Source organism: Sorex fumeus, unplaced genomic scaffold (genome assembly GCF_029834395.1).
Source record: "Sorex fumeus unplaced genomic scaffold, SorFum_2.1 ptg000008l, whole genome shotgun sequence".
NCBI classification, from domain to species: Eukaryota; Metazoa; Chordata; class Mammalia; order Eulipotyphla; family Soricidae; genus Sorex; species Sorex fumeus.
This window is the reverse complement of record NW_026606065.1, coordinates 87,019,553-87,039,650: the sequence shown is the minus strand read 5'-3', so window position 1 is coordinate 87,039,650 and position 20,098 is coordinate 87,019,553. Positions and strand designations below refer to the sequence as shown.

Sequence of the window (20,098 nt, the reverse complement as noted above, 5' to 3'; positions counted from 1 at the left end):
GGCAGGCCCTTGTCCAGAATCTGGTAGGCCGCCCAAACTGCAGGCAGTGAATGTGTGTGTCTGAGTGGCCAAGTCCAAGTGTTTAGCAGGTGAGCCTGAGGAGAACAGCAAGTCCCCGCAAGAGGCCCGTGAGAGCTGACGAAAGGGAGATGCAGAAGAGGCTGAGGGCACGGCCCTCAAAGACCTGGGGATGGAGAGGCCACCCCCTCCTGTCTCTCACACCCCCACTTGCCACATTCACCATCTCTTTGGATTAAAGGAGCACCTACGTGATCTCTAGGCATGTGAGCAGGGGGTTTGATATATTTTACTTGGAGGGGGTGGGTATTTGGGGGGCGGAGGGGCTGGCTACACTTGTTGGTACTCAGGGGCTATTCCTGGCTGTGTACTCAGGGTTTGCTCTTGGTGGTGTTCAGGGGATCTTTCATGGTGCCAAGAATTGAACCAATATCTGCCACATGCGAGGCAAGCACCAAAAACACTATATTATCTATCTCTCTGGTGCAAAATGGAAAGAAATAAAGTGTGCTCATGGTCCTGTGTTTTGGGGGGGGGGGGGGCTGTCACACCAGATCTCACACCTAAGCCTCCTGAATACAGAGCATACATTTGTCCATTGAACTATCTCTTTGGCCCCCAGACAGGAAGTTTAAAAGATTTGAACATTTAACAGGTCATTCTTTTCCAAGACAGCTCTGTGATCATCATCAAAGTTGTGTCAGCTTTGAAGAAGCTCACGGTTCTCCTGAGCCGAGCTCTGTATGGTATTTCCTGGCATGACCCACACAGGATGGATGGTGTTTCTCTGTGTGATACCCTCTGATCCTGACACCATCTCAAGCATTTTACTCTGACTTACTTGGTCAGGGATCGCTTGTTATCACCTCCCCCCCATGCTTCCTCCCTCTTTAGCTGCACAACCCTCAGCTTTTCTTGAAGCTGGGGGCGGCTCTGGTACTAAGCAGAACTGTGCAAGACCTCTATTCCATCGCAGGAGCTGGTCTGGCTGCAAGGGCCTCACCTTCATTTCTGTTTCTTTGTGCTGCGGGCGTGTGGTGTGCATGCAGCTGTGTGTACCATAAGCAGCTGTGTATACCATAAAGTGACCACGAATCGAGAATCCGGGACTCAGATAGGGAAGCAGATACCCGACAGAGCTTTGTGACCCTTGGTGGACAGAAAGTAGCTACACCAAGAGACAAGGGAAGATTGGGGTGATGCATCTCTCTGCTGGCCCTGTGGCTCAACCCTAATGCCCATGAGGAGGGGAACAGCAGAGAACGTGCAAGCACTGTTCCTTGGGCCTCTTGATGAAGACCCAAGAAGGCTGTCATGAGGACAGGGTCCTCAGGAGCCCTGACAGGGATGTCACTCACCTGCCTTCATCACACTTCCTGCAGAATCCAATCAAGTCTGGTGTGAAGAGACTGGGGGATGCATAGCCCCCAGGTTTTCCTGTTCCTGGGACTTCTACAGTCTGGCCCCCACAGCCCCTTGGGAGTTGGAGTTACTGCACAGGGCTCCTGTAGAGAACAGCTGGGCCACCCACCCCAATGAGCCTTGGGACAGCTTCATCTGCCATGAAGGTGGAGGCACAGAACCAGAGAGGCCCCCACATATGAAGATCAGGGGGTGGGATGCCTTAAGGCATCCTGGGTCGTGTGGGTAGATTAAACTGGTGAGGTTTGATCTGGGACTTGCTTATACTCACTGGTTGGGATAGGGGATTCTGCAGGTGACAGAGTGGCCTAGGGAAAGACTGCCTTATTCCAGGAAAGACCCCACCCCAAACTGGGTGTTTTCTTTTTTGTTATTCTTGTTGTTTTGGTTTTTGGACCACATCCAGGGGCTACTCCTGGATCTGCATTCAGGAATCACTCCTGGTGGTGCTTGGGGCAACATGTAGGATGCTGGGGATGAAACCGGGTTGGCCACCTACGGAGCAAACACCCTACCCGCTGTCCTATCACGCCAGCCTAGTCTGGGTGCTTCTTTTCAACTGACCTGCTACTGCCCAGTGCGGGCCAGCGGTATGGGTGTGGGTCTTCTCTCCTTTCAGCTTCTGCTGTGGCCAGGGCATCTCCTGGAGGGTTTGAGATCTTCTCAGGCTGAAAGCGGAAGGGGATGGTGGGAAATGGGATCTCCAGCCACACTGATGACAGGGAACCCGGATCACTGTCAGTCAAATGGAGTTTCTGTGTTGGCAAGAGATCCAGGCTGACTGAATCTGTCAGACATGAAGACAACCCCTGCCCCCACCCCCTGAGCTTTTCCTCAATTTTGAAATGAGCAGCACCTCAACAGTGTTTTCCAGGAGACAGATTTTCTGCTGGGTGGCCCCTGAGTTCAGTGGTGATTGTGTCTGATACCCTTATCCTGGAAGAATCCAATCCAAGCAGCAGGCTCAGTTTGGCAAGATTGACATTCAGAGGAATCTGCATTCTCAGGCCAGGTATGAAATGTCAGGAGCATCCAATCCTCATGCCTCATTTCCTAGATGGGCAGAGGTCACCCACCTAATGAGGCGGAGCTTGAGAGGAGGATGTGGGGAGCCCTAAGTCACAGACTGAACTACAACCCCCCCTTCATGTGTGATTTTCCAGTGGGATGCTCACAAGTGGCTCAGATACATGCTCTCCACAAAAGCTCAGGTGTGTGTTTGTGTGTGTTTGTGTGTGTGTGCACACTAGAAATAATTTCGACTGTTTCCCAAGTAACTTGCTGTCAAATTGGACAGAACAGCAAATGCAGAAACACCGAATGGTTTCCTTGCACAGTAGGCTGTGTCTCTGAAGCCTAATTGCCTCGCCCTCCTTCAGCCCAGAACAGCAAAGCTCATGGAAGCGCATGTATTCTGCTTTTGTTGAATTGACTACCCTTCCTCTCCTATTCATCCTCCTTTCTTTCTCGTCCCTTCCTCTTTCCCCTCATCTTCATCCTTCCTCTCTCTTCCTGTCTCTTTCCTCTTCCTTCTCTCTCTCCCCTTCTCCTCCTGTCTCATGGTCTCCCTTCCGCTCCTCTCCCTCTTCCATTCTCCTTTGGTGTGTGTGTGTGTGTGTGTGTGTGTGTGTGTGTGTGTGTGTGTGTGTGTTTCTCACCTGGTGATGCTTAGAACTTACTCCTGGCTCTGCATTCAGGGAGCACTCCTGGTGGTGCTTGAGGGGACCATGTGGGGTGCTAGGGATTAAACCTGGGCTGGCCATGTGCAAGGACAGTGCCCTACCTGTTGTACTATCTCTTTGGTCCCTCTTTCCTTCCCCTTCTATCTCCCTCTCCATCACTCTCCCTTTCCCCCCATGTCTTCCCCCCTCTTCTCTCCAGCTCCCATCCTCTTATTTCTACCTTCTCCTGGTTTCCAGCTTCCAGCTCCTGCTCCTTCCTTCCCACAAATGAACCTGCCATCTGACTTCCCTCAATGAGCACGTGCAGGCAGCACATTCCCCCGTGGGCCCTTTTCCTTCCTCCCCATCTCCTGGGCTTTTGTTTTCCATATTATGGGCCTTTCAAAATTAATGAGCTCATTTATTTCCACCATGTCAAATGCACATGGAAATGATTATATATTCTCTCCATAGGCTGGGAGATTTGTTCTGCATGTCCCAAGCGTCTCAGAGCACCTCCTCGTAACCTTGGCAGCACTTAGGAGAGCGCACGTGAGTGCGAGGGGCCTCCAACAGGACAGAGGCTTCGCATCCTCTGTGCCTGCCCACTCCTTTGTTCCCTCTCTGAACACGTGTGGTTCTCCGCCCAGAAGTTGGGGGCGAGGTTGTGCATGTGATCAGTATTCCAGGAGACTGCCAGAGAAAAAGCTCAGGCGCATTATTTCGCCCGCAGAGCAGGTGTCTTGCTTTTGGAGTTGTAACGTAGCCAGCGAGCAATAGCTCATGAAATGACCTTCTTTTCAATTTATTAAAGGGCAAGCACTTCTTGGAAATCCATATCTTTTACCGAGCTCTAAATCAAGGTTGCATCGACCAAGGCCTTCTCAGAATCTCCGCTCTGACTTGAACTTTCACAGACCCGGGCATGAAACCTATCGTTCCTCCGCTGCGCATGTCGAAAGGAAGCCTGGCTTGTCAGTGTAGTTTTTGGCAGTGAGTGTACACTGTGGGATGAGCATTCACTGTGTGTCTCTCCTGAATGTGACACCTGCATTGAGCTTAGGGCTGTCTTTTTTGTTCTGAGGTCATCAACAGTCAACAGCTTTTTTTAGTTGGTCAAAAGGAGAAAGTCAAATGACTTTGGGTGATGAGATCCATCCCTCTCACAGATCCTGGCCCCCACCGTTTACTCCTCCTGCCGCCACCCACTACCCAGTCACGTTGACCTGGTTTTCAGGTTCATGCCTCGACTCATTCCAGGTGATAGTTTGTATTCAAACCTGATCTGCTTGGAAGCTCCACATTGGTAGGGATGAATTGGATGCTTGCACACCCCCATGAGCCCTGGATTTTCCCTGTACTACCTTTCCTCTCTCCTCCTTTCCTGTGCACACAGCAGAAACCTGCCCTTCCAGTGCTGGCTCAATAGGCTTGCTCTGAACTCCTGTCAGAATTTCAGAGGGCACTCTGGGATGGCTCCAGGAATCAGGGGTGAAGATATCCCAGGGGTCACTCTGCCCGAAGGTCCCTGGAAGAAGAGAGACACACCAATAAACAATAAACGTAGGATGGAAATAACCTTTCTTCTGATCAGAGCAAGAGCCTGTAGCTAAGATTAGGATTCCAGAGTCTTTTCTAGGTCAGCACAATCAGATTTAGCTCTGCTTATGAAGTTATGTCTGAAACAATTCCAGGGTAAGGGGTGTGGTTCAGAGGTAGGGCATCTGCCTAGCAAGTGTGAGGTTTGATCCCCAGCACAGAAAGAAGGAAGGAAGGAAGTAGGAAGGAAGAGAGAGAGAAAGAGAGAGTGAAAAGAGAGCGAGAGAGACAAGGATGGGAGGGAGGGAGGAAGGAAGGGAGGATAGAAAGGAGGGATGATGGGAGAAGGAAGGAAGGAAAGAAGGAAAGGAAAAGGAATATATAAGAGAAGAGAGGTGAAAAGAAAAAGAAGAAAAGATTTCATGGCAGTTGGCTCTGCATGAGTTCATAACATTGCTGAATACGTTACTCAGTTATAAACTAAAACCTTTCAGGATAAATTAAATTGAAGTATCAACTAGTGGAAGAGAGAAACTGTTGATGCAGGCACCCAGGCTTTCTGAGCAATGCAGTGGGCTCATCCCACCACTATAACCCGTGCTGACTGGTCTTTCTTCACTAAGCATCTCCTCTAGCCCAGGCCTGAGTTGATCCTCCAAGACATGATCCTGTGATCATACATTCCCTGAGCAAACTCTCTGCTTTCAGTTGAGTTATGTTCTCTTTCCAAATTAAATGCTCTTCACTTTGCTAATTTTGTTACAGTCAGATAACATGAAGGCGCTATCGAATCTCACCTTCTTTCGTCCTATGTTGAAGCTCCACCCCACACGGGTCTGTAATCAGAGACAAGACCCTCGTGGAAGTAGGAAAATAGATTTCCTGTCGGAAGGGACACCAGAGTGTCTGTCTGTCTCTCTGTTTCCCTCTATCATGTGAGGCAGCTGTCTGAGACCAGGAAGAGTGCTGACCCTCCTCTCAGAGCTGAGGTACAGCTCTATTGTTAATGCCGCCCAGTCCCTGGCATTCTGTGACATCATCCTGAGCAGAACGAGACACTTTACTGCAAAGAATTAATTCTCCATTCAGTGGCGGCACATCAGAAGCCCCTGCTGTGGGCCTGAGGGGGTCCTCACCTATGTAGTCCCCAGCCATGCTCCACAGGCGGACAGTGTGGTCCAGGGAGGCGGACAGCAGAAACTTCTCCTCTATCAGCTCCAAACTAAGAACATAAAATGGGAGGGGAGAAGAGAGAGGTGACGCTGGCATGGAAGGGACACTGTCTTAGTTCGGCCATACCCCGCTAATTAAAATGGGATGTAGAGCCAAGCAAGGTGCCTGAATTGTTCCTGGCACTCTCCTCCTCCTCTAAGTTTTCACCCCACACTTCCTCCAAGTTCTCCAGTCTAGCCCCAAGACATCAAACAAGATATGCTGAAAATTATCTTATGGATGGATGATGGGTTAGAAAAAAAGATTGAGAGGTTGAAAAAAAAGACCCATCTGGTGCAACTTCAGGTGCTGCCCTAAGTAATGGCACATTGTGATTCCAGTTGCAAACCATGATGAACTTACCAAGCTTCCCAACACACCCCAAGAATGGGACCAATTTGAGGAAAATACCATCCTCTTCCAAGAAAAACAAAAGCATTCCATCTCTTTATTCTGTACAAGCAATGGAAACTGAATTCTTTCCTTTCCCAGCAAGTGCAGAATTGTAACACTTCCTCTTGACTCATCCAGAAGGCTTTTGGGAGGATTGGTTTGATTAAAGGTGAACAGTGTCACAGTTCTCTTAGTCTTGAATTCTAAAACGAGTGGTACTCACCTGGTCACTGTGGTGGTATGGGAGCGCCAGAAAGTCACATCTAGATCAAAGGAGAGAATGCATCAGTGCCTGTGATGGCATGCACACCACCATAGTGCTGATGCTGGATCCTACAGGACAGGGCCAGGCAGGCTAAATGTCTGTCCAGTGGGGAAAGGTCTTGCAAATCTCTGACCTTCCACATCAGTTTACTGACCTTCATGAAGCACCAATCACAGGTGAAAGTTTGTGTCAGGTATGGACAGTAACTGGGACGCGTGAATGGTGCTGCCACTATACCTCCTTCAGAGTTTATTAGCATGCAAGAGTTGGTAAATAATAAAAAATTCTTATTTGTCTATTTGTTTTTATTTTTGGGCCATACTTAGCAGTTCTTAGCAGACAGGACTCACTCCTGACTTTGTGCTCAGGGATCACTTTGTGTGTGTGTGTCCGTGTGTGTGTGTGTATACTTATATATATTTTTAATCAACATTGGTTGCCTTCTACTTTACACCAGGGATCATTTTTGGTGGTGCTCGGAGAACCATATGGGGTGCTATGGATCAACCTGGGTTGGATGCATGCAAGGCAAATGCCCTCTCTGCATTTCTGCATATTATTCATCACAACATTCTATCAGTCTGACCCCAGTAAAAAGTGCTTTTAAAAATAGTCTATACTTAATCAGTGGCTGAATAAATAGCAGTACTCCTACAAAAAAAGAAAAAAAAATAGCCTATACTTTTCAGTGCCTTCAGTAAAGACTAATGCAGGGCATATCACTCCTACTTCCAAATTCAGATTCCTCTAAAATGAGCCTTTAAACTTCTGTGGTAGGACAGAACAGGTTACTAAAGGGGAGTATGTGCAGATGTACCTATAAATGACCTTTGAAAAATTGTGCTTTATGAAATTTTAGTCATTAAAATATGCCAAATAGAACTAAACATACTAAATATGGATATTTAGGAAAACAAGACTTGGAAATTATGGAGTGTGTTTATGTACATATATGCACATATAGATTACTTATGCACAATATATGGAAACTTTCTAGAAGGACACTAAAATGTATTACTAGTATTACTAGGTCTCAGAAACAGGAAGTTAGGTGGTCGAGGAGGTCAGAGAAATTGCTGCTTTGTTGTGAGGGCAGGAGCACCTGGTGATGCTCAGGGGTTAAACCTGGCTCTGGACTCAGGGGTCACTCCTGGAGAGGCTTGGGAGACCATACAGAAGGCTGGGGATCAAATCAGAAAGTTACTCTTTATCCTTTATTAGTGCTGATTGATTTTTTTCTAAACATGAGTACTTTTCATATCAATATTATAAAGTCTTAGCATTTTAATTATATCTTTGTTATTACTATAGCATTATGTGTGCAGAAAAGTTAGAAACAGAAGTTTTAAAAGAGAAAATAAATGCTTCACAATATTCTACACAGAAAATGTTGTTCAAATCCCATGCAAAACTTTTCAGACTGTCAATCTTTCAACTACTTTGCTTTACAGAAATATATTCACACTATGACCTTGTTTGGTTGGCTGGATTTTTAGTTTAATCATTTTTATCATATTTCTCTTGTGAATAAACTTTAATATAGTGTCATTATCAAATCACTATATGATATTGCAGTGTATTATTTATTTAATCAATTCCCCTTATGGCAGGCATTCAGATTCTATTTTCTTCTCATAAACCATGCATTCATTTACAACGTTACAATGATACTTTGGGCTCAGGCTTATGATTTCTTTCAGTCAAATTTGAAGATGACTTGCTGGTTCAAAGCTTTAGCTGTATATTGTTAACCTGCATTCACACCACAGCACCAATTTCCCCTCTATCCAAGAGTGTAAGCAAGCCCATCAGCCCATCTTCCTGTTTCTTTGTTAAACAATGAACAACACTGATGAAAATCATTTTTCTCAAATGTGTGTGTTTTTTTAAAGGTCACATCAAGTAGTGCTCAGAACACACTCTTAGCTCTGTGCTTAGCAATCACTCGTGGCAATGCTTGGGAACCATATGAAGTGCTGAGCATTGACTCCCGGGCAGCCACATGCAAGCAAGGCAAGTGCTCTGCCCACTGGACTATTTCTCTGGCCCTTGTGAACATGCTCTTCAAGGGCCAGAAAGAAGTGCCCTTTTGACAGGTACAATTGAACTGAACCCATCAGAATAGGAAAGTTAAATAGATAGCTGGTGTTCATCAGAATGTGAAAGTAGAGTTCTCTGCTTACTCTTGGGAGGCTGAAGTTCCACACCCCGCAGGCCGTAATCCTGGATGTCATAGACGTGCACAAATCCATCCTGATCAGCCACGAAAGTCAGTGTGTCTCCTGCTGTCACCACAATGCTGCTGACCCGGGCCTTGCTTTTAGACTGAAAGACATACACAAGGACCAATAACACACACACACACACACACACACACACACACATACACACATAAAGGACACACACTACAAAGTGTGTCTTTACAAAGACACACCCAGGGCCCATCTTTCACACACACACACACACACACACATACACACACACACATGCACACCAGCTCTTTACAAAGACAAACACCAACTCAGCACCCTTTACAAAGACAAACCCAGGGCCCACCTCACACACATACACATATAAATACACCCATGCACACATGCATATATAAGCACACAAAAACTCTTTATAAAGACATATCCAGGGCTTATCACTCACACACATATACAAACACACACATACACACACACAATCACACACTGTCAGGAACTCAAACCTAACTTACCTGTTAGCTCATGGTGAGTGAAATGCTGTTATCTCATTTAGAGTAAGCACTAGTCACCATGCCTGTGTTAATCTTCTAACCAAGGAGCATAGCCATCTAGATAAAGAAGGCCAGAGCCTATTACCCAGCACAGCTGTGGGGATACTTTATCAGGCTAGTGTCAACCCACTCCTCTCCCTGGCCCTCTCACACATGTGGAGGGTTCAACACACCGCCTGCCCAACTTACAGGAGTGAAGTCTGCAAGGGCACAGGTGCCACTGGACAGTCTCCAGAAGGTGAGGGAACCTGTGTAGAGAGGTAGGAGGACACACTAGATGTGGGGTGGGGTTAAATCTTGGGTCTCCATGAAAGGCATTGAAGCCTCCAATTTCAGCAAACACCTCCTCTTCCTGGTGCATTCTAACAGGTAACAATTACCCACACATGTTGGCAAAGGCCTTCTCGTTGGTAGAGTCGGGCAACACACTCTTAGACCATCTGTACACTGAGTACACTGAGTCTCCTGCAGAGGGGCATGAGTAAGGGTGGGAGATTTGATTCAGAGGCAGAGGGAACTGACTCTCCCTGCTGGGCTGGACTGTGTGAAAGCCCAGCCTGGGCCTTGAGAGTAAGTAAGCCTTAGAGACTCCATCTCGTTCCTCTCATGTCTCACAACCACTCATCACCTTTGGGCTCGCCCTGTTCCTCAATCCTATTTTTTTCTCATGCTCTGGAGGGCCCAGTTAGGGGTGGAAGATGGAAAAGGGAAAGTAGAATCTCTAAGGACACTTCTGGGCCCAGGCCCAAGGACTCCTCTGTCCCTTGGGAATGCATCAATAATGATCCACAATAACTTCAAGGTCATTGTGCCCACCCCCCTTACCCCCCACCTGAAAGAGGATTGTTAGTGTTCCAAGGCACAGAGACACCCTCCTCCAAGGATCCATGAACCACTGACGCCATTCCCCAGGGCCTGGGGACAGAACTGCCACCACCTAGACTTTCTCTAACTCACTTCCTCTGTTGGCTACTAGACCTCAGACCCCAGCCCCAACCTGAGATGAAGATGGATCTTGAGGGGATACAAGTTTCCCATCTTCACAACTTTGTAGACTCTAAACAAACTCCTTCTCTCCCCTCATCAAGGGGGTGACGAAATGTGGGTTCTGTGTCATGGGGGAGAGAGGGGCCGAGGGGAGGCTCTAGTTTTACCTTGGGGCCCATTGGCCATCAGAGAAGCCGCAGCTGCACTGCGGTCACACTTGGCTGCCCGAGTCTTTAAGAAGGCAAGGCAGGAAATGCTCCTGTCAGGACCTGGAAACCAAGGAGAGGATCCGAAAACACTTTTATTCATTTGTTTACATGCTTTAGGGAGGGAGGACTAGAGTGATGCTCAGAGTGTATGGCTATACAGACAGGGGTCTTCAGAGCTCAGACCAAAGATGTGGTACTCTGGGGTCCCAGGTGCTTAGGGACCTCCAGAGCTCCCTACTCACCAATCCTGGGGGCTGGGGGAGGTGCTTGTGTTTCTGGGGTGGAACTCAGGGCCTTCTGTGCAAGACATGTGCCCATGTGGTGGCAAATTGCAGGATTTTGTTGTTTTTGTAGAGTGAAACAATGGGGGAACCGAGCCACGAAACACTGTGTGTGTGTGTGTGTGTGTGTGTGTGTGTGTGTGTGTAAGGAACGTGGGGGATGGAGGTGAGTACCATGGTGAGGGCTCCAGTGTTGGAATTTTGTACACAGGAAACCATCATTTACAGTATGGTAAATCACAGTACCCCAATTAAATTTTTTAAATGTTTAAAAATTAATAATAATAAATTCTTTCGTTGGGGGCTGGAGCGATAGTAGAGCAGGCAGGGCACTTGCCTTGCACAGAATCAACCCAGATTTGATGCTCAGCACCTCATATGGTCACTCAAACCTACCAGGAGTGGTCTCTGAGCACAGAGCCAGGAGTAAGACCTGAGCACTGCAGGGTGTGGCCCAAAAATCTCTGGGTGGGAAAGGGGGTGGGGAATGAGGGCAGAAAACAACAGATCTTCTGAGGACACTCCTGGAGCTTGTCAGCACAAGGATTCCTCTGTCTTTTGGAGAAGCATCAAGAGCAGCCACCCCACACCGCCTCCACTGCTCTCCCCCTCCCCACCCCAGGATTCAAGATCATCATCCCCAGAGGAGTATTGTCTGACAGGGTCCCAAGGCACAGGTATCATCCTCCAAGGATCCGTGAACTACTGATGCCAGCCAGTGACTTATAAATAAACAAACAAACAAACAAACAAACAATCTCTGTCTTCAAGTGATTGCCAAAATTTTTAAGAAAAGAAAAAAGAAATTGGGTATGGTGTTGCCAGCAGGTCAACCTTTACCTGCTGGGCAAGTGCATCAACAGCCTGGTGATGCCTTCAGGCTTCCTGACACCCCCAAATTGCCACTGTGCCTTTGACCGGACCCCAACAACTTGGGACCAAATTTACCAAGAAATTAAGCAGCCAAAAGTTAGGTATGTGGGAGTCATGCCCACAAACCACCTCTGGCTCAGCTATGGAAGCTCATTTATTGGCCTTACTTCAGAGACCCATAGATAAATCTTGAAAGAGAACAAAAGCTGCAGTTAATTTCATACCCACACATGGTTGAACAGACCGGGGGTAAATCAGAGGAGGGTGGGTTGGCCTGGTGGCCCGCCAAGCAGAACTCCTAGCAGCCGCTTGCTTCCACAATCCAAAATCGCCACCATACCCCTTGCTTGACCCCACCATCTCAGGACGGACCTTACCAGGATATAATGTGCTGAAAATTCTGGTATGCAGGTTTTGTAACTGAAATCTCCAGGCTTTCTCGGAGTCAGGATGAGCTACCTTCCCCCACATCTCTGTATTTTCAGAAGCCTCGGCAGTCACATCCACATCCCAAAGCAGCCACCCAACTGAAAAGCTACTCCAGCCTTATGGTCCTGATAAAAATACTGAATGCCCTGGACATTAACCTGTATTGCAAACCGTAATGCACAAAAGGAAAAGGAGAGAGAGAGAGCAAGAAGGAAAGTGCCTCTCATAGAGGGAGATTGGGGGTGGGGGGGTGGGCTGGTGGGGGACGGTGGTGGGGAAACAGGGGACATTGGTGGTGGGAAATGTCCACTGGTGGAGGGATGGGTGCTAGATCATTGTATGACTGAAACCCAATACTGAACAGCTTTGTAACAGTCTATCTCACGGATATCCAATTAAAATTTTTCTTTAAAAAAAGTAATGTGGAATTTATGCTCAGTTCAATCAGCTTAATCAACGGCTGAATAAGTTGCAGTACTCCTATGTTTAAGACAATTTTTTTGAATTCAAGAAAAAGAAAAGAAAAAAGAAAAACATGCACCCTTGACGCATGGGTCCTCCAAGGACATTTTCTGCCGGGGCCTCACATACTGCACCCACTTTCCCCTCATTCTCCCGGCAGGCAAGAGCATTGATCACAGGAGTGCAAGGCCCTGGGGTGAAGGGCCGGTGGGGGCAGCAGAGAGTGCACAGGACTGGATCCTGCTTCTTGCCCCCCTTGCTTCTGCTTGTGCTCCCACTGAGCACCTCTGGGCTGATGACTGTAGGATCACAGCACAGTGAGGTTAGGTATAACTAGCATGAATCCCCCAGTCCCTGAGCACTGCTGGGGAGCATCCCATTGTAATAAATAAATACAGTAAAGTACCAGGCAAGGGTCAGAAGATAGCACAGGGATTACAGTGCTTGCCTTGAATATGGCCAGTTCCAGTTTGGTCTCCAGCATGCAAATGCCCTGTCAAGTGTGGTAAGCCCTGGGCACAGCCAGATGTGGCATCAACCTCCTCCCATCAACCTCCACCCTGACAAAAAGAGAGAGAAATGGGCTTTGTTCAGAGAAGGGCTGTGGATAGTGGTAGAGAGGACACCTGATCGTCACAGCTCAGCTAAGGGCTCTTAGTCTTTTTGTTTTTGTTTCGGTCCGCGTTCAGCGGTTGCTCCAGGCTCAGGGTCACTGCTGCAGTGCGCAGGATCATGTGTTGCCGGGGATGGAATCAGTCGCACCCAGTCCGCTGAGCTCTCCAGCCAGTATGGTGACTCTTTCCATCTTGCTTCCTCTCTTCCTGCTATATTTTCAGCACTGTCAATACTGGCCCACATACTGTTCCTTTTAATCACTTACATCGAAACCCTCTTATACTGCTTAGTAGAGAGAACTAACGTATTTCCTACTAGTATAGCAGGTAAGGTATTTACCTTGCATGCAGCTGCTCTGGGTTGATCCTCAGTATCCTATATGGTCCCCCAAACATAGCCAGGAGTAATCCCTGAGCATGGCAGGGTGTGGCCCAACAAAGAAACAAACAAACAAAAAAAACCAACAAAACCTAGTATACGCCTACTTAGAAGCAAACTTCCCCAGCTACATAATGTTACTGGTTAGATGCTCTAACTCATCCTCCCTGAGTCTGTGGGCTCTGGACTCCATTGCCCATACCAGAGGCAAAGCCAATGGTGTCATGTTAGCAAGACTCACTATTGGTGGTCTTCAGTGCTGGAAGTAATGATCAGAGATGTTTCCCGAGTCTATCACCGCTGTGTCCTGGGGACTTGGCCTGATGGGACTCCACACCTACAAAACCCACAATGTATACAGCTGACTTAGGCCCTGCCCTCAAAATCACAGTGGTCATGTTGTGCCAAGCAGTTGTTAGCAGGACCACCTTTAATTGACACAGCAATGCAAGGCAGACATCGGGCTCTGCTGGTACTGAGGGAGTCTGGCAAGAGTTGTACCACCTAAGACAACACATCTAATGTTCAGAGGGGTTGACATTGCAGCCCAGGTATGTTTTGCTTCCAGAGCTGCTGCCCTTGAAATTGGGCTTTGTGGTTGTCTCTGGGGTGTGGGAGATTCTCAGAGTTTGCACAGAGGATCACCTATAGGGCTATGGCTCTTTTCTGGGTCCTTCTTCAGCCCAGTGTCTTTCCCAATGCCTGGTGTGTGGGCTCCTTTACCCCCAGGCTGTGGGCTTTGGTTGGGGATTGACAATAGGGGTGAAGTCGGGAAAAGTAAAAGGAGAGGCTGAGCAAAGAAAACCCCAACTTTGCCTAACACATTCATTTTTGTTGTTTTTGCTGTTTTTGTTTTTGTTTGGGTGCCACACCTGGCTGTGCTCAGGGATCACTCCTGGCGGTTCTTGGGGGACCACATGGGATGCGGGGAATTGAACTCAGGTTAGTCACACACAAGCCAAGCACCCTAGCCACTGTGCTATGGCTCCAGTCCGACCACATTTATCTTGGGAGAAGCCTTGAAATCCAGGGGAAGGATTTGAGTGTCTGTCTCCCCACTTTCATGTTTGTGTTCTGGAGAGCATTCCACTTCCCTCAGCCTCTTTTCCTCCATCTGTGATGTGGAGGTTTTACCTCCCACTTCAGGACGTTCTATTGAGACTCAGTGAGATGTTGTGTGAGTGGCATGTGAGTCAGGCTGTGTGCAGGTTGGGACCTAAAGAATCTGGCACAGATACTCGACACGAGGCACTACTCAACTGTCGTGCCTCAACTCTTCAGCTCAGATTCCTCACCTATAAAAGTGGGTCGAGCGGGGCTGGAAGAAGATCCATGGTAGAGTGTTTCTATATAATTATATAGCTATTAAAATGTACATAACTTCTATGGCTGAAATGCAATCATGAACAGCCTTGTGATGTTCTACCTCATGATGAGTCAGCTAAAAAATAATAAAATAAAAATAAAATGTACATTTCTATATTAATTTTTGTTAAGTGATATTTTGTTTTAAATAAACAGTATATATCACTTTCTTGGTCTCCAAAAGAAAAATCTTTTGTCTCCCAGAACTTCTAAATGAATTCAACAAAGTGGCAGGAGAAAAGGTCAACACAGAAAAATGTTTCTATCCCAAACAAACAATAGGAAGAATTGAAAAGGAAATTGTAAAACAAACTCCATTTAGAATAGCATCTAAAAGAACAACATGCTCAGGAATTAACTCAAGAGGTAAAATATTTGTGCAATGAAAAACTATGAGACATCACTGAAAGAAATTAAACATGTAAATACATAAATGAAACAGATTCCATATTTATGGATTGGAAATCTTAATATTGTAAAATGTCAACGCTACCCAAAGAGAGGTTCAGTCACTGTGCAATCTCTTCACAAATCCCAATGATGATTTTTGTAGATATAGAAAAACTCATCCTAAAACTCACATGGCATCTCAAGGGACCCCAAAAATCGAAAACAATTTTGAGAAACAAAATCAAAATGAGAGGACTCATACTTCTGGTCCCAAAACTTACTTCAAGGCTACAATAATCAGAGCAGTGTGGCCTTGGCATACAAAGGGATACACAAGTCAGCAAGAGAAAATAAGGAATCCAAAACAATTCTTCTAGTGTATGGTTAAATGATTTTTTTAACAAGGGTGCTAAGACCACTTGATAGGCAAGCACAGTCTTTTCAACAAATGATGCTGGAAAAGTTGAGCACCCACATGCAAAAGTTTCTGAATGAATAAGTGAATAAATGAACCCATGGTCACACTAATAGAAAAAGAGTGTGGAAGAAATGGAAGTAGTAATGCATATGTGCAGTCATCCATGCGTCCATCCATCCACAAGTAATTTAATTTAGGGACAAGTTTTGCAATACAAGTTTTGAGACACATCCAGGTGGGGTGCTGAGGGCCAGTTGCATGAAGCCTGAGGGTACCCGTGAGGAGGTGCCAAACTGGGGGGCAGGGTGAGTTGAATGATGCCAGGAGCATGCCATAGAAGGTGGAGTCATGAGAGTGATACTGGGAGAACTTCACTAATGAGGGGCTCAAGTGTGAGAGAGTCCTCAGATAGGTAGGAGCACTATAGCACCATCCTCCCATTGTTCATCGATTTGCTTGAGCAGGCACCAGTAACGTCTCCATTGTGAGACTTGTTATTGTTTTTAGCCTATCGAATACTCCACAGGGGAGCTTGCCAAGCTTTGCTGTGCAGTCGGGATACTCTCGGTAGCTTGCCAGGCTCTCCGAGAGGGACGGAGGCATCGAGCCTGGGTCGGCTGCATGCGAGGTAAGTGCCCTACCCGCTGTGCTATTGCTACAGGTAGGTGGTGGCGGAGGAAAAGGTTTTGGTGGGCTGGTCTGTGAAATGAGCTTTGATGGACCCATGCCCAGGACTGAAGCATGGACCCTCAGTTAAACTCCCTCCAGTTTTAGGAATCTCCCTCTGACCACTTAAACCTGAAGCCAGGCCTATCCCTTTGAACAGACCTGTGGTCCAGAACTGAGATGCTTTGAAACAATGTGGCTTGGGACCCAGGCCTGCTGTGCATAGGGGGCCCATAGAACCTGCCTGTCACCCACCTTCTCCCTCTTCTGCACCATCAGATGGGCTGGGGGTATTCAATTTGCAGTACACATGGCCAGAGACGACATTCCAAATGATGATCTCCCCATCATAACTGGAAGTGGCCAGAAGAAATGGTGGGCACTGAGTCACACAGAGGATGTCTTCCTTATGTCCTTGGTTCTGAGAAAGAATGGGGATGGGGACAGAGCAAGAAATATCAAAGCCCCAGTCAACTTCCCTTTACCTGAACTCTGAGAAAGAGGATCTTCCTTCCTGAGTGGCCCATATTGGGGGCTTATCTGGAACTAGGGGGCCCCCACCCAGAGGACCTGGGTGCCCCCCTCCCCACATGCTATTAGATCTGTGTCAGCTCTGCCAGAGTGGTGCTGCATTCTCTTGGGTCTATTTATCACCTCTGAGGCCCCAGGGAAGTGTTGCACCTAGCGTGTTTCCATATAGTGCTGGTGAGCAGGTTAGCTACAAGGAGTCCCCACATGGGAAGAAACGTGGGTGGAAATCAGCCAAAGAAATCTAGCACTGGCCAAGACTATGTGTCTTCCCAATAGCCCTGACCCGCATCACAGAGCCTAGCATTCCTTCGCTTAGTGCCTGCAGAACTTGTATTTGCCTTACACCCCACTCCCCATTCTCCCACCCAGACTGTGACACGCAAGTGCTCTTAGGAATTGAGATCATCTCTCCACTTGAGGGTAAGTAGAAGGGAGTAAGTAAGCAGAAGGGAGTGGAAAGATCAGGACTGTAGACACCAGCACCGGCCATTTCCCTTTCAACCGTCTCTTGGACATGCAGTGTTGGTGTGAGGAGATTGGGTTCCTTGTGGCTGTGAAAGCATCTTTTCTCCCTTGCCCTTACATACTTCCCAGAATGTGCACCCAGAGGACCTCTCCATGGACATGTAAGATGCTCCTTCTTAGATGGGGCTGTCAGGATAGTGGCTGGTGCAGTGAAGGTGGCATTGTAGACTGTGGAAGACGCCAACAGAGCTCCTTCCAACTACCTTCAAGTTCCTCTACTCTTCCCTCTTCTTCTACTCTTGCTATTTGTGGTTGTTTGTCTTGTTTTTATTTGGTGGCCACACCCAGCAGCACTTAGGGCTTACTCTTGGCTCTACAATCAGGGATGAGTCCTGGTGGGAATCATATGGGTTGCTGGGAATTGAACGTGGATTGGTTACGTGCAAGGCAAGTGTCCTACCTACAATACTATCACTCAGGGCTCCCTTACTGCTATTTGTGATACACTTATGTGGTGTCCTTTCTTCTGTGATCCCCCACTGCCTGCAGAGTCTATAAGCCAGACTTCCACTGACTTACAAGCTTTTAACACAACTTGCCAACTCCATTTCTTTTCTGTGGATTTTTACCTCCAGTCCTGGGGATCAAACCCAGTTCTCACAGATGCTAGGCAAGTGCTCTACCTCTGAACCACATTGCGTCTCCACATTTTCTTTCTGACCCTGATGCTCAAGTTGTTCAGCCTTTTCATAATCCTCAGTTTCTGGATTCGACACTGCACTATTTCCCTTTGCCCTCATCTCAATCGCCTTTCCCAACCACCCCAGGGGATGTCAGAGTATAATTAGTGATTCCCACCTGGCTTTTCCCAGAATTTTCCATATTACTATGCCACCTGCTATATGCATGATTATTATTTTCTCAGTTTATCTACTTACAGTTTGTGAGATATTGGACTGGAAATCATATTTTGGGGGTGAGTGTGTGTTAGGGGTCACATTTAGTGGTCCTTGGAATTTACTCATGCCTGCACTCAGGAATATACCTAGCAGGGCTCAAAGGACCATATGCCATGCTGGGGATCAACCAGGGCCCTTCACATGCGAGGCAGGTCCCTTAAACTCTGTACCATCTCTGACCAGAGGAATCACACTTTACTCATGCTTTTTTTCCCCTTTTGTGCCTATAGATGTTAAGGAAGTCACTCTGAATGTGTTAGAAGTATTGAATTATCTCATTGTTCCATGACTTCTTACCCTTGCAATTGCCATGGCATTTCCCCTATTTTTTAAAATTTATTTATTTATTTATTTTTATTAGTGAAACACCATGAGGTACAGTTGTAGATTTACAATTTTTTGTGCTTGGGTTTCGATTATACCATGATCACATACCCATCCCTCCACCAGTGCCCATTTTCCACCACCATGGATAATATCCCCCCCCACCTCATCCTCCCATCCCCCCTGCCTCTGTGGCAGGGCAATCCCCTGTGTTCTCTCTCTCCTTTGGGGTATTGTGGTCTGCAAAAGAGGCATTGAGTGGCAAACATGTTCAGTCCATAGTCTACTTTCGACATGCATCTCCCCTCCTGGGAGGATCCTCCAAACACCCTTTATTTGGTGCTCCCTTCTCTATCTGAACTGCCCTTTCCTCTAGGATAACCGGCTGGCCTCTAAGTTATGGAGTAATGCTCCTGGTGCTGATCTCAGCTATTCTTGGGTATTAATCTCATATTTTGTTGCTTTATATCCCCCAGATGAATGCAATTTTTCTATGTCTATCCCTCTCTTTCTGACTCATTTCCCTTAGCATGATACTTTCCATATTGTACCACTTGTATGTAAATTTCATAACTTCATCTTTTCTAACAGCTACATAGTACTCCATTGTGTAGATGTACCAAATTTTCTTTAACCAGTCATCTGTTCTTGGGCATTCAGGTTTCTTCCAGTGTCTGGCTATTGTAAAGAGTGCTGCAATGAACAAACAAGTGCAGATGTCACTTCGACTATACCTTTTTGCCTCTCTGGGATATATTCCCAGGAGTGGTATCGCTGGGTCAAATGGGAGCTCAATTTCTAATTTTTTGAGAATCGTCTATGCTGTTTTCCAGAAGGGCTGAACCAGTCGACATTCCCAACAACAGTGAAGGAGTGTCCCTTTCTCGCCACATCCCCGCCAGCATCAGTTGCTTTTGTTCTTTTGAATGTGGGCCAGTCTCTGAGGTGTGAGATGGTATCTCATTGTGGTTTTGATCTGCATCTCCCTGATGATTAATGATGTAGAGCATTTTCTCATGTGCTTTTTTGCCATTCGGATTTCTTCTTTGAGAAAGTTTCTGTTCATTTCATTGCCCCATTTTTGGATGGGGTTGGATGTTTTCTTCTTGTGGAGTTTAACCAGTATTTTGTATATCCTGGATATCAACCCCTTGTCAGATGTGTATTCAGCGAATATCCTTTCCCATTCTGTAGACGGTCTTTGTATTTTGGTCACTGTTTCTTTGGAGGTGCAGAAGCTTCTTAGTTTAAGATAGTCCCATTTATCTATCTCTGTTTTCACTTCCTCAGCCAGTGGCGTGGCATCTTTGAAGATACCATTAGCTTCAATGTCACGGAGGGTTTTGCCAACTTTGTCTTCAATGTACCTTATGGTTTCTGGTCTGATGTTGAGGTCTTTAATCCATTTTGATCTTACTTTTGTACATGGTGTTAGGCAGAGTTCTGAGCCTATTTTTTTTGCATGTAGCCATTCAGTG

General features: G+C 46.8%; 1 protein-coding gene across 1 annotated transcript in view; it reads right to left on the bottom strand.

Moving 5' to 3' along the window:
- Positions 1-20,098, bottom strand: part of LOC130018376 (WD repeat-containing protein on Y chromosome-like) — a 93,051-nt gene that overhangs the window by 3,077 nt on the left and 69,876 nt on the right. The window contains exons 14-22 of the mRNA XM_056109069.1: positions 16,597-16,762; positions 10,423-10,524; positions 9,458-9,516; positions 8,694-8,835; positions 6,469-6,508; positions 5,777-5,862; positions 4,466-4,629; positions 2,005-2,108; positions 1,377-1,493 (exon numbers count right to left, since the gene is read on the bottom strand). Coding sequence (XP_055965044.1) covers positions 1,377-1,493; positions 2,005-2,108; positions 4,466-4,629; positions 5,777-5,862; positions 6,469-6,508; positions 8,694-8,835; positions 9,458-9,516; positions 10,423-10,524; positions 16,597-16,762 — 980 coding nt within the window. The remainder of the gene's footprint in view (positions 1-1,376; positions 1,494-2,004; positions 2,109-4,465; positions 4,630-5,776; positions 5,863-6,468; positions 6,509-8,693; positions 8,836-9,457; positions 9,517-10,422; positions 10,525-16,596; positions 16,763-20,098) is intronic.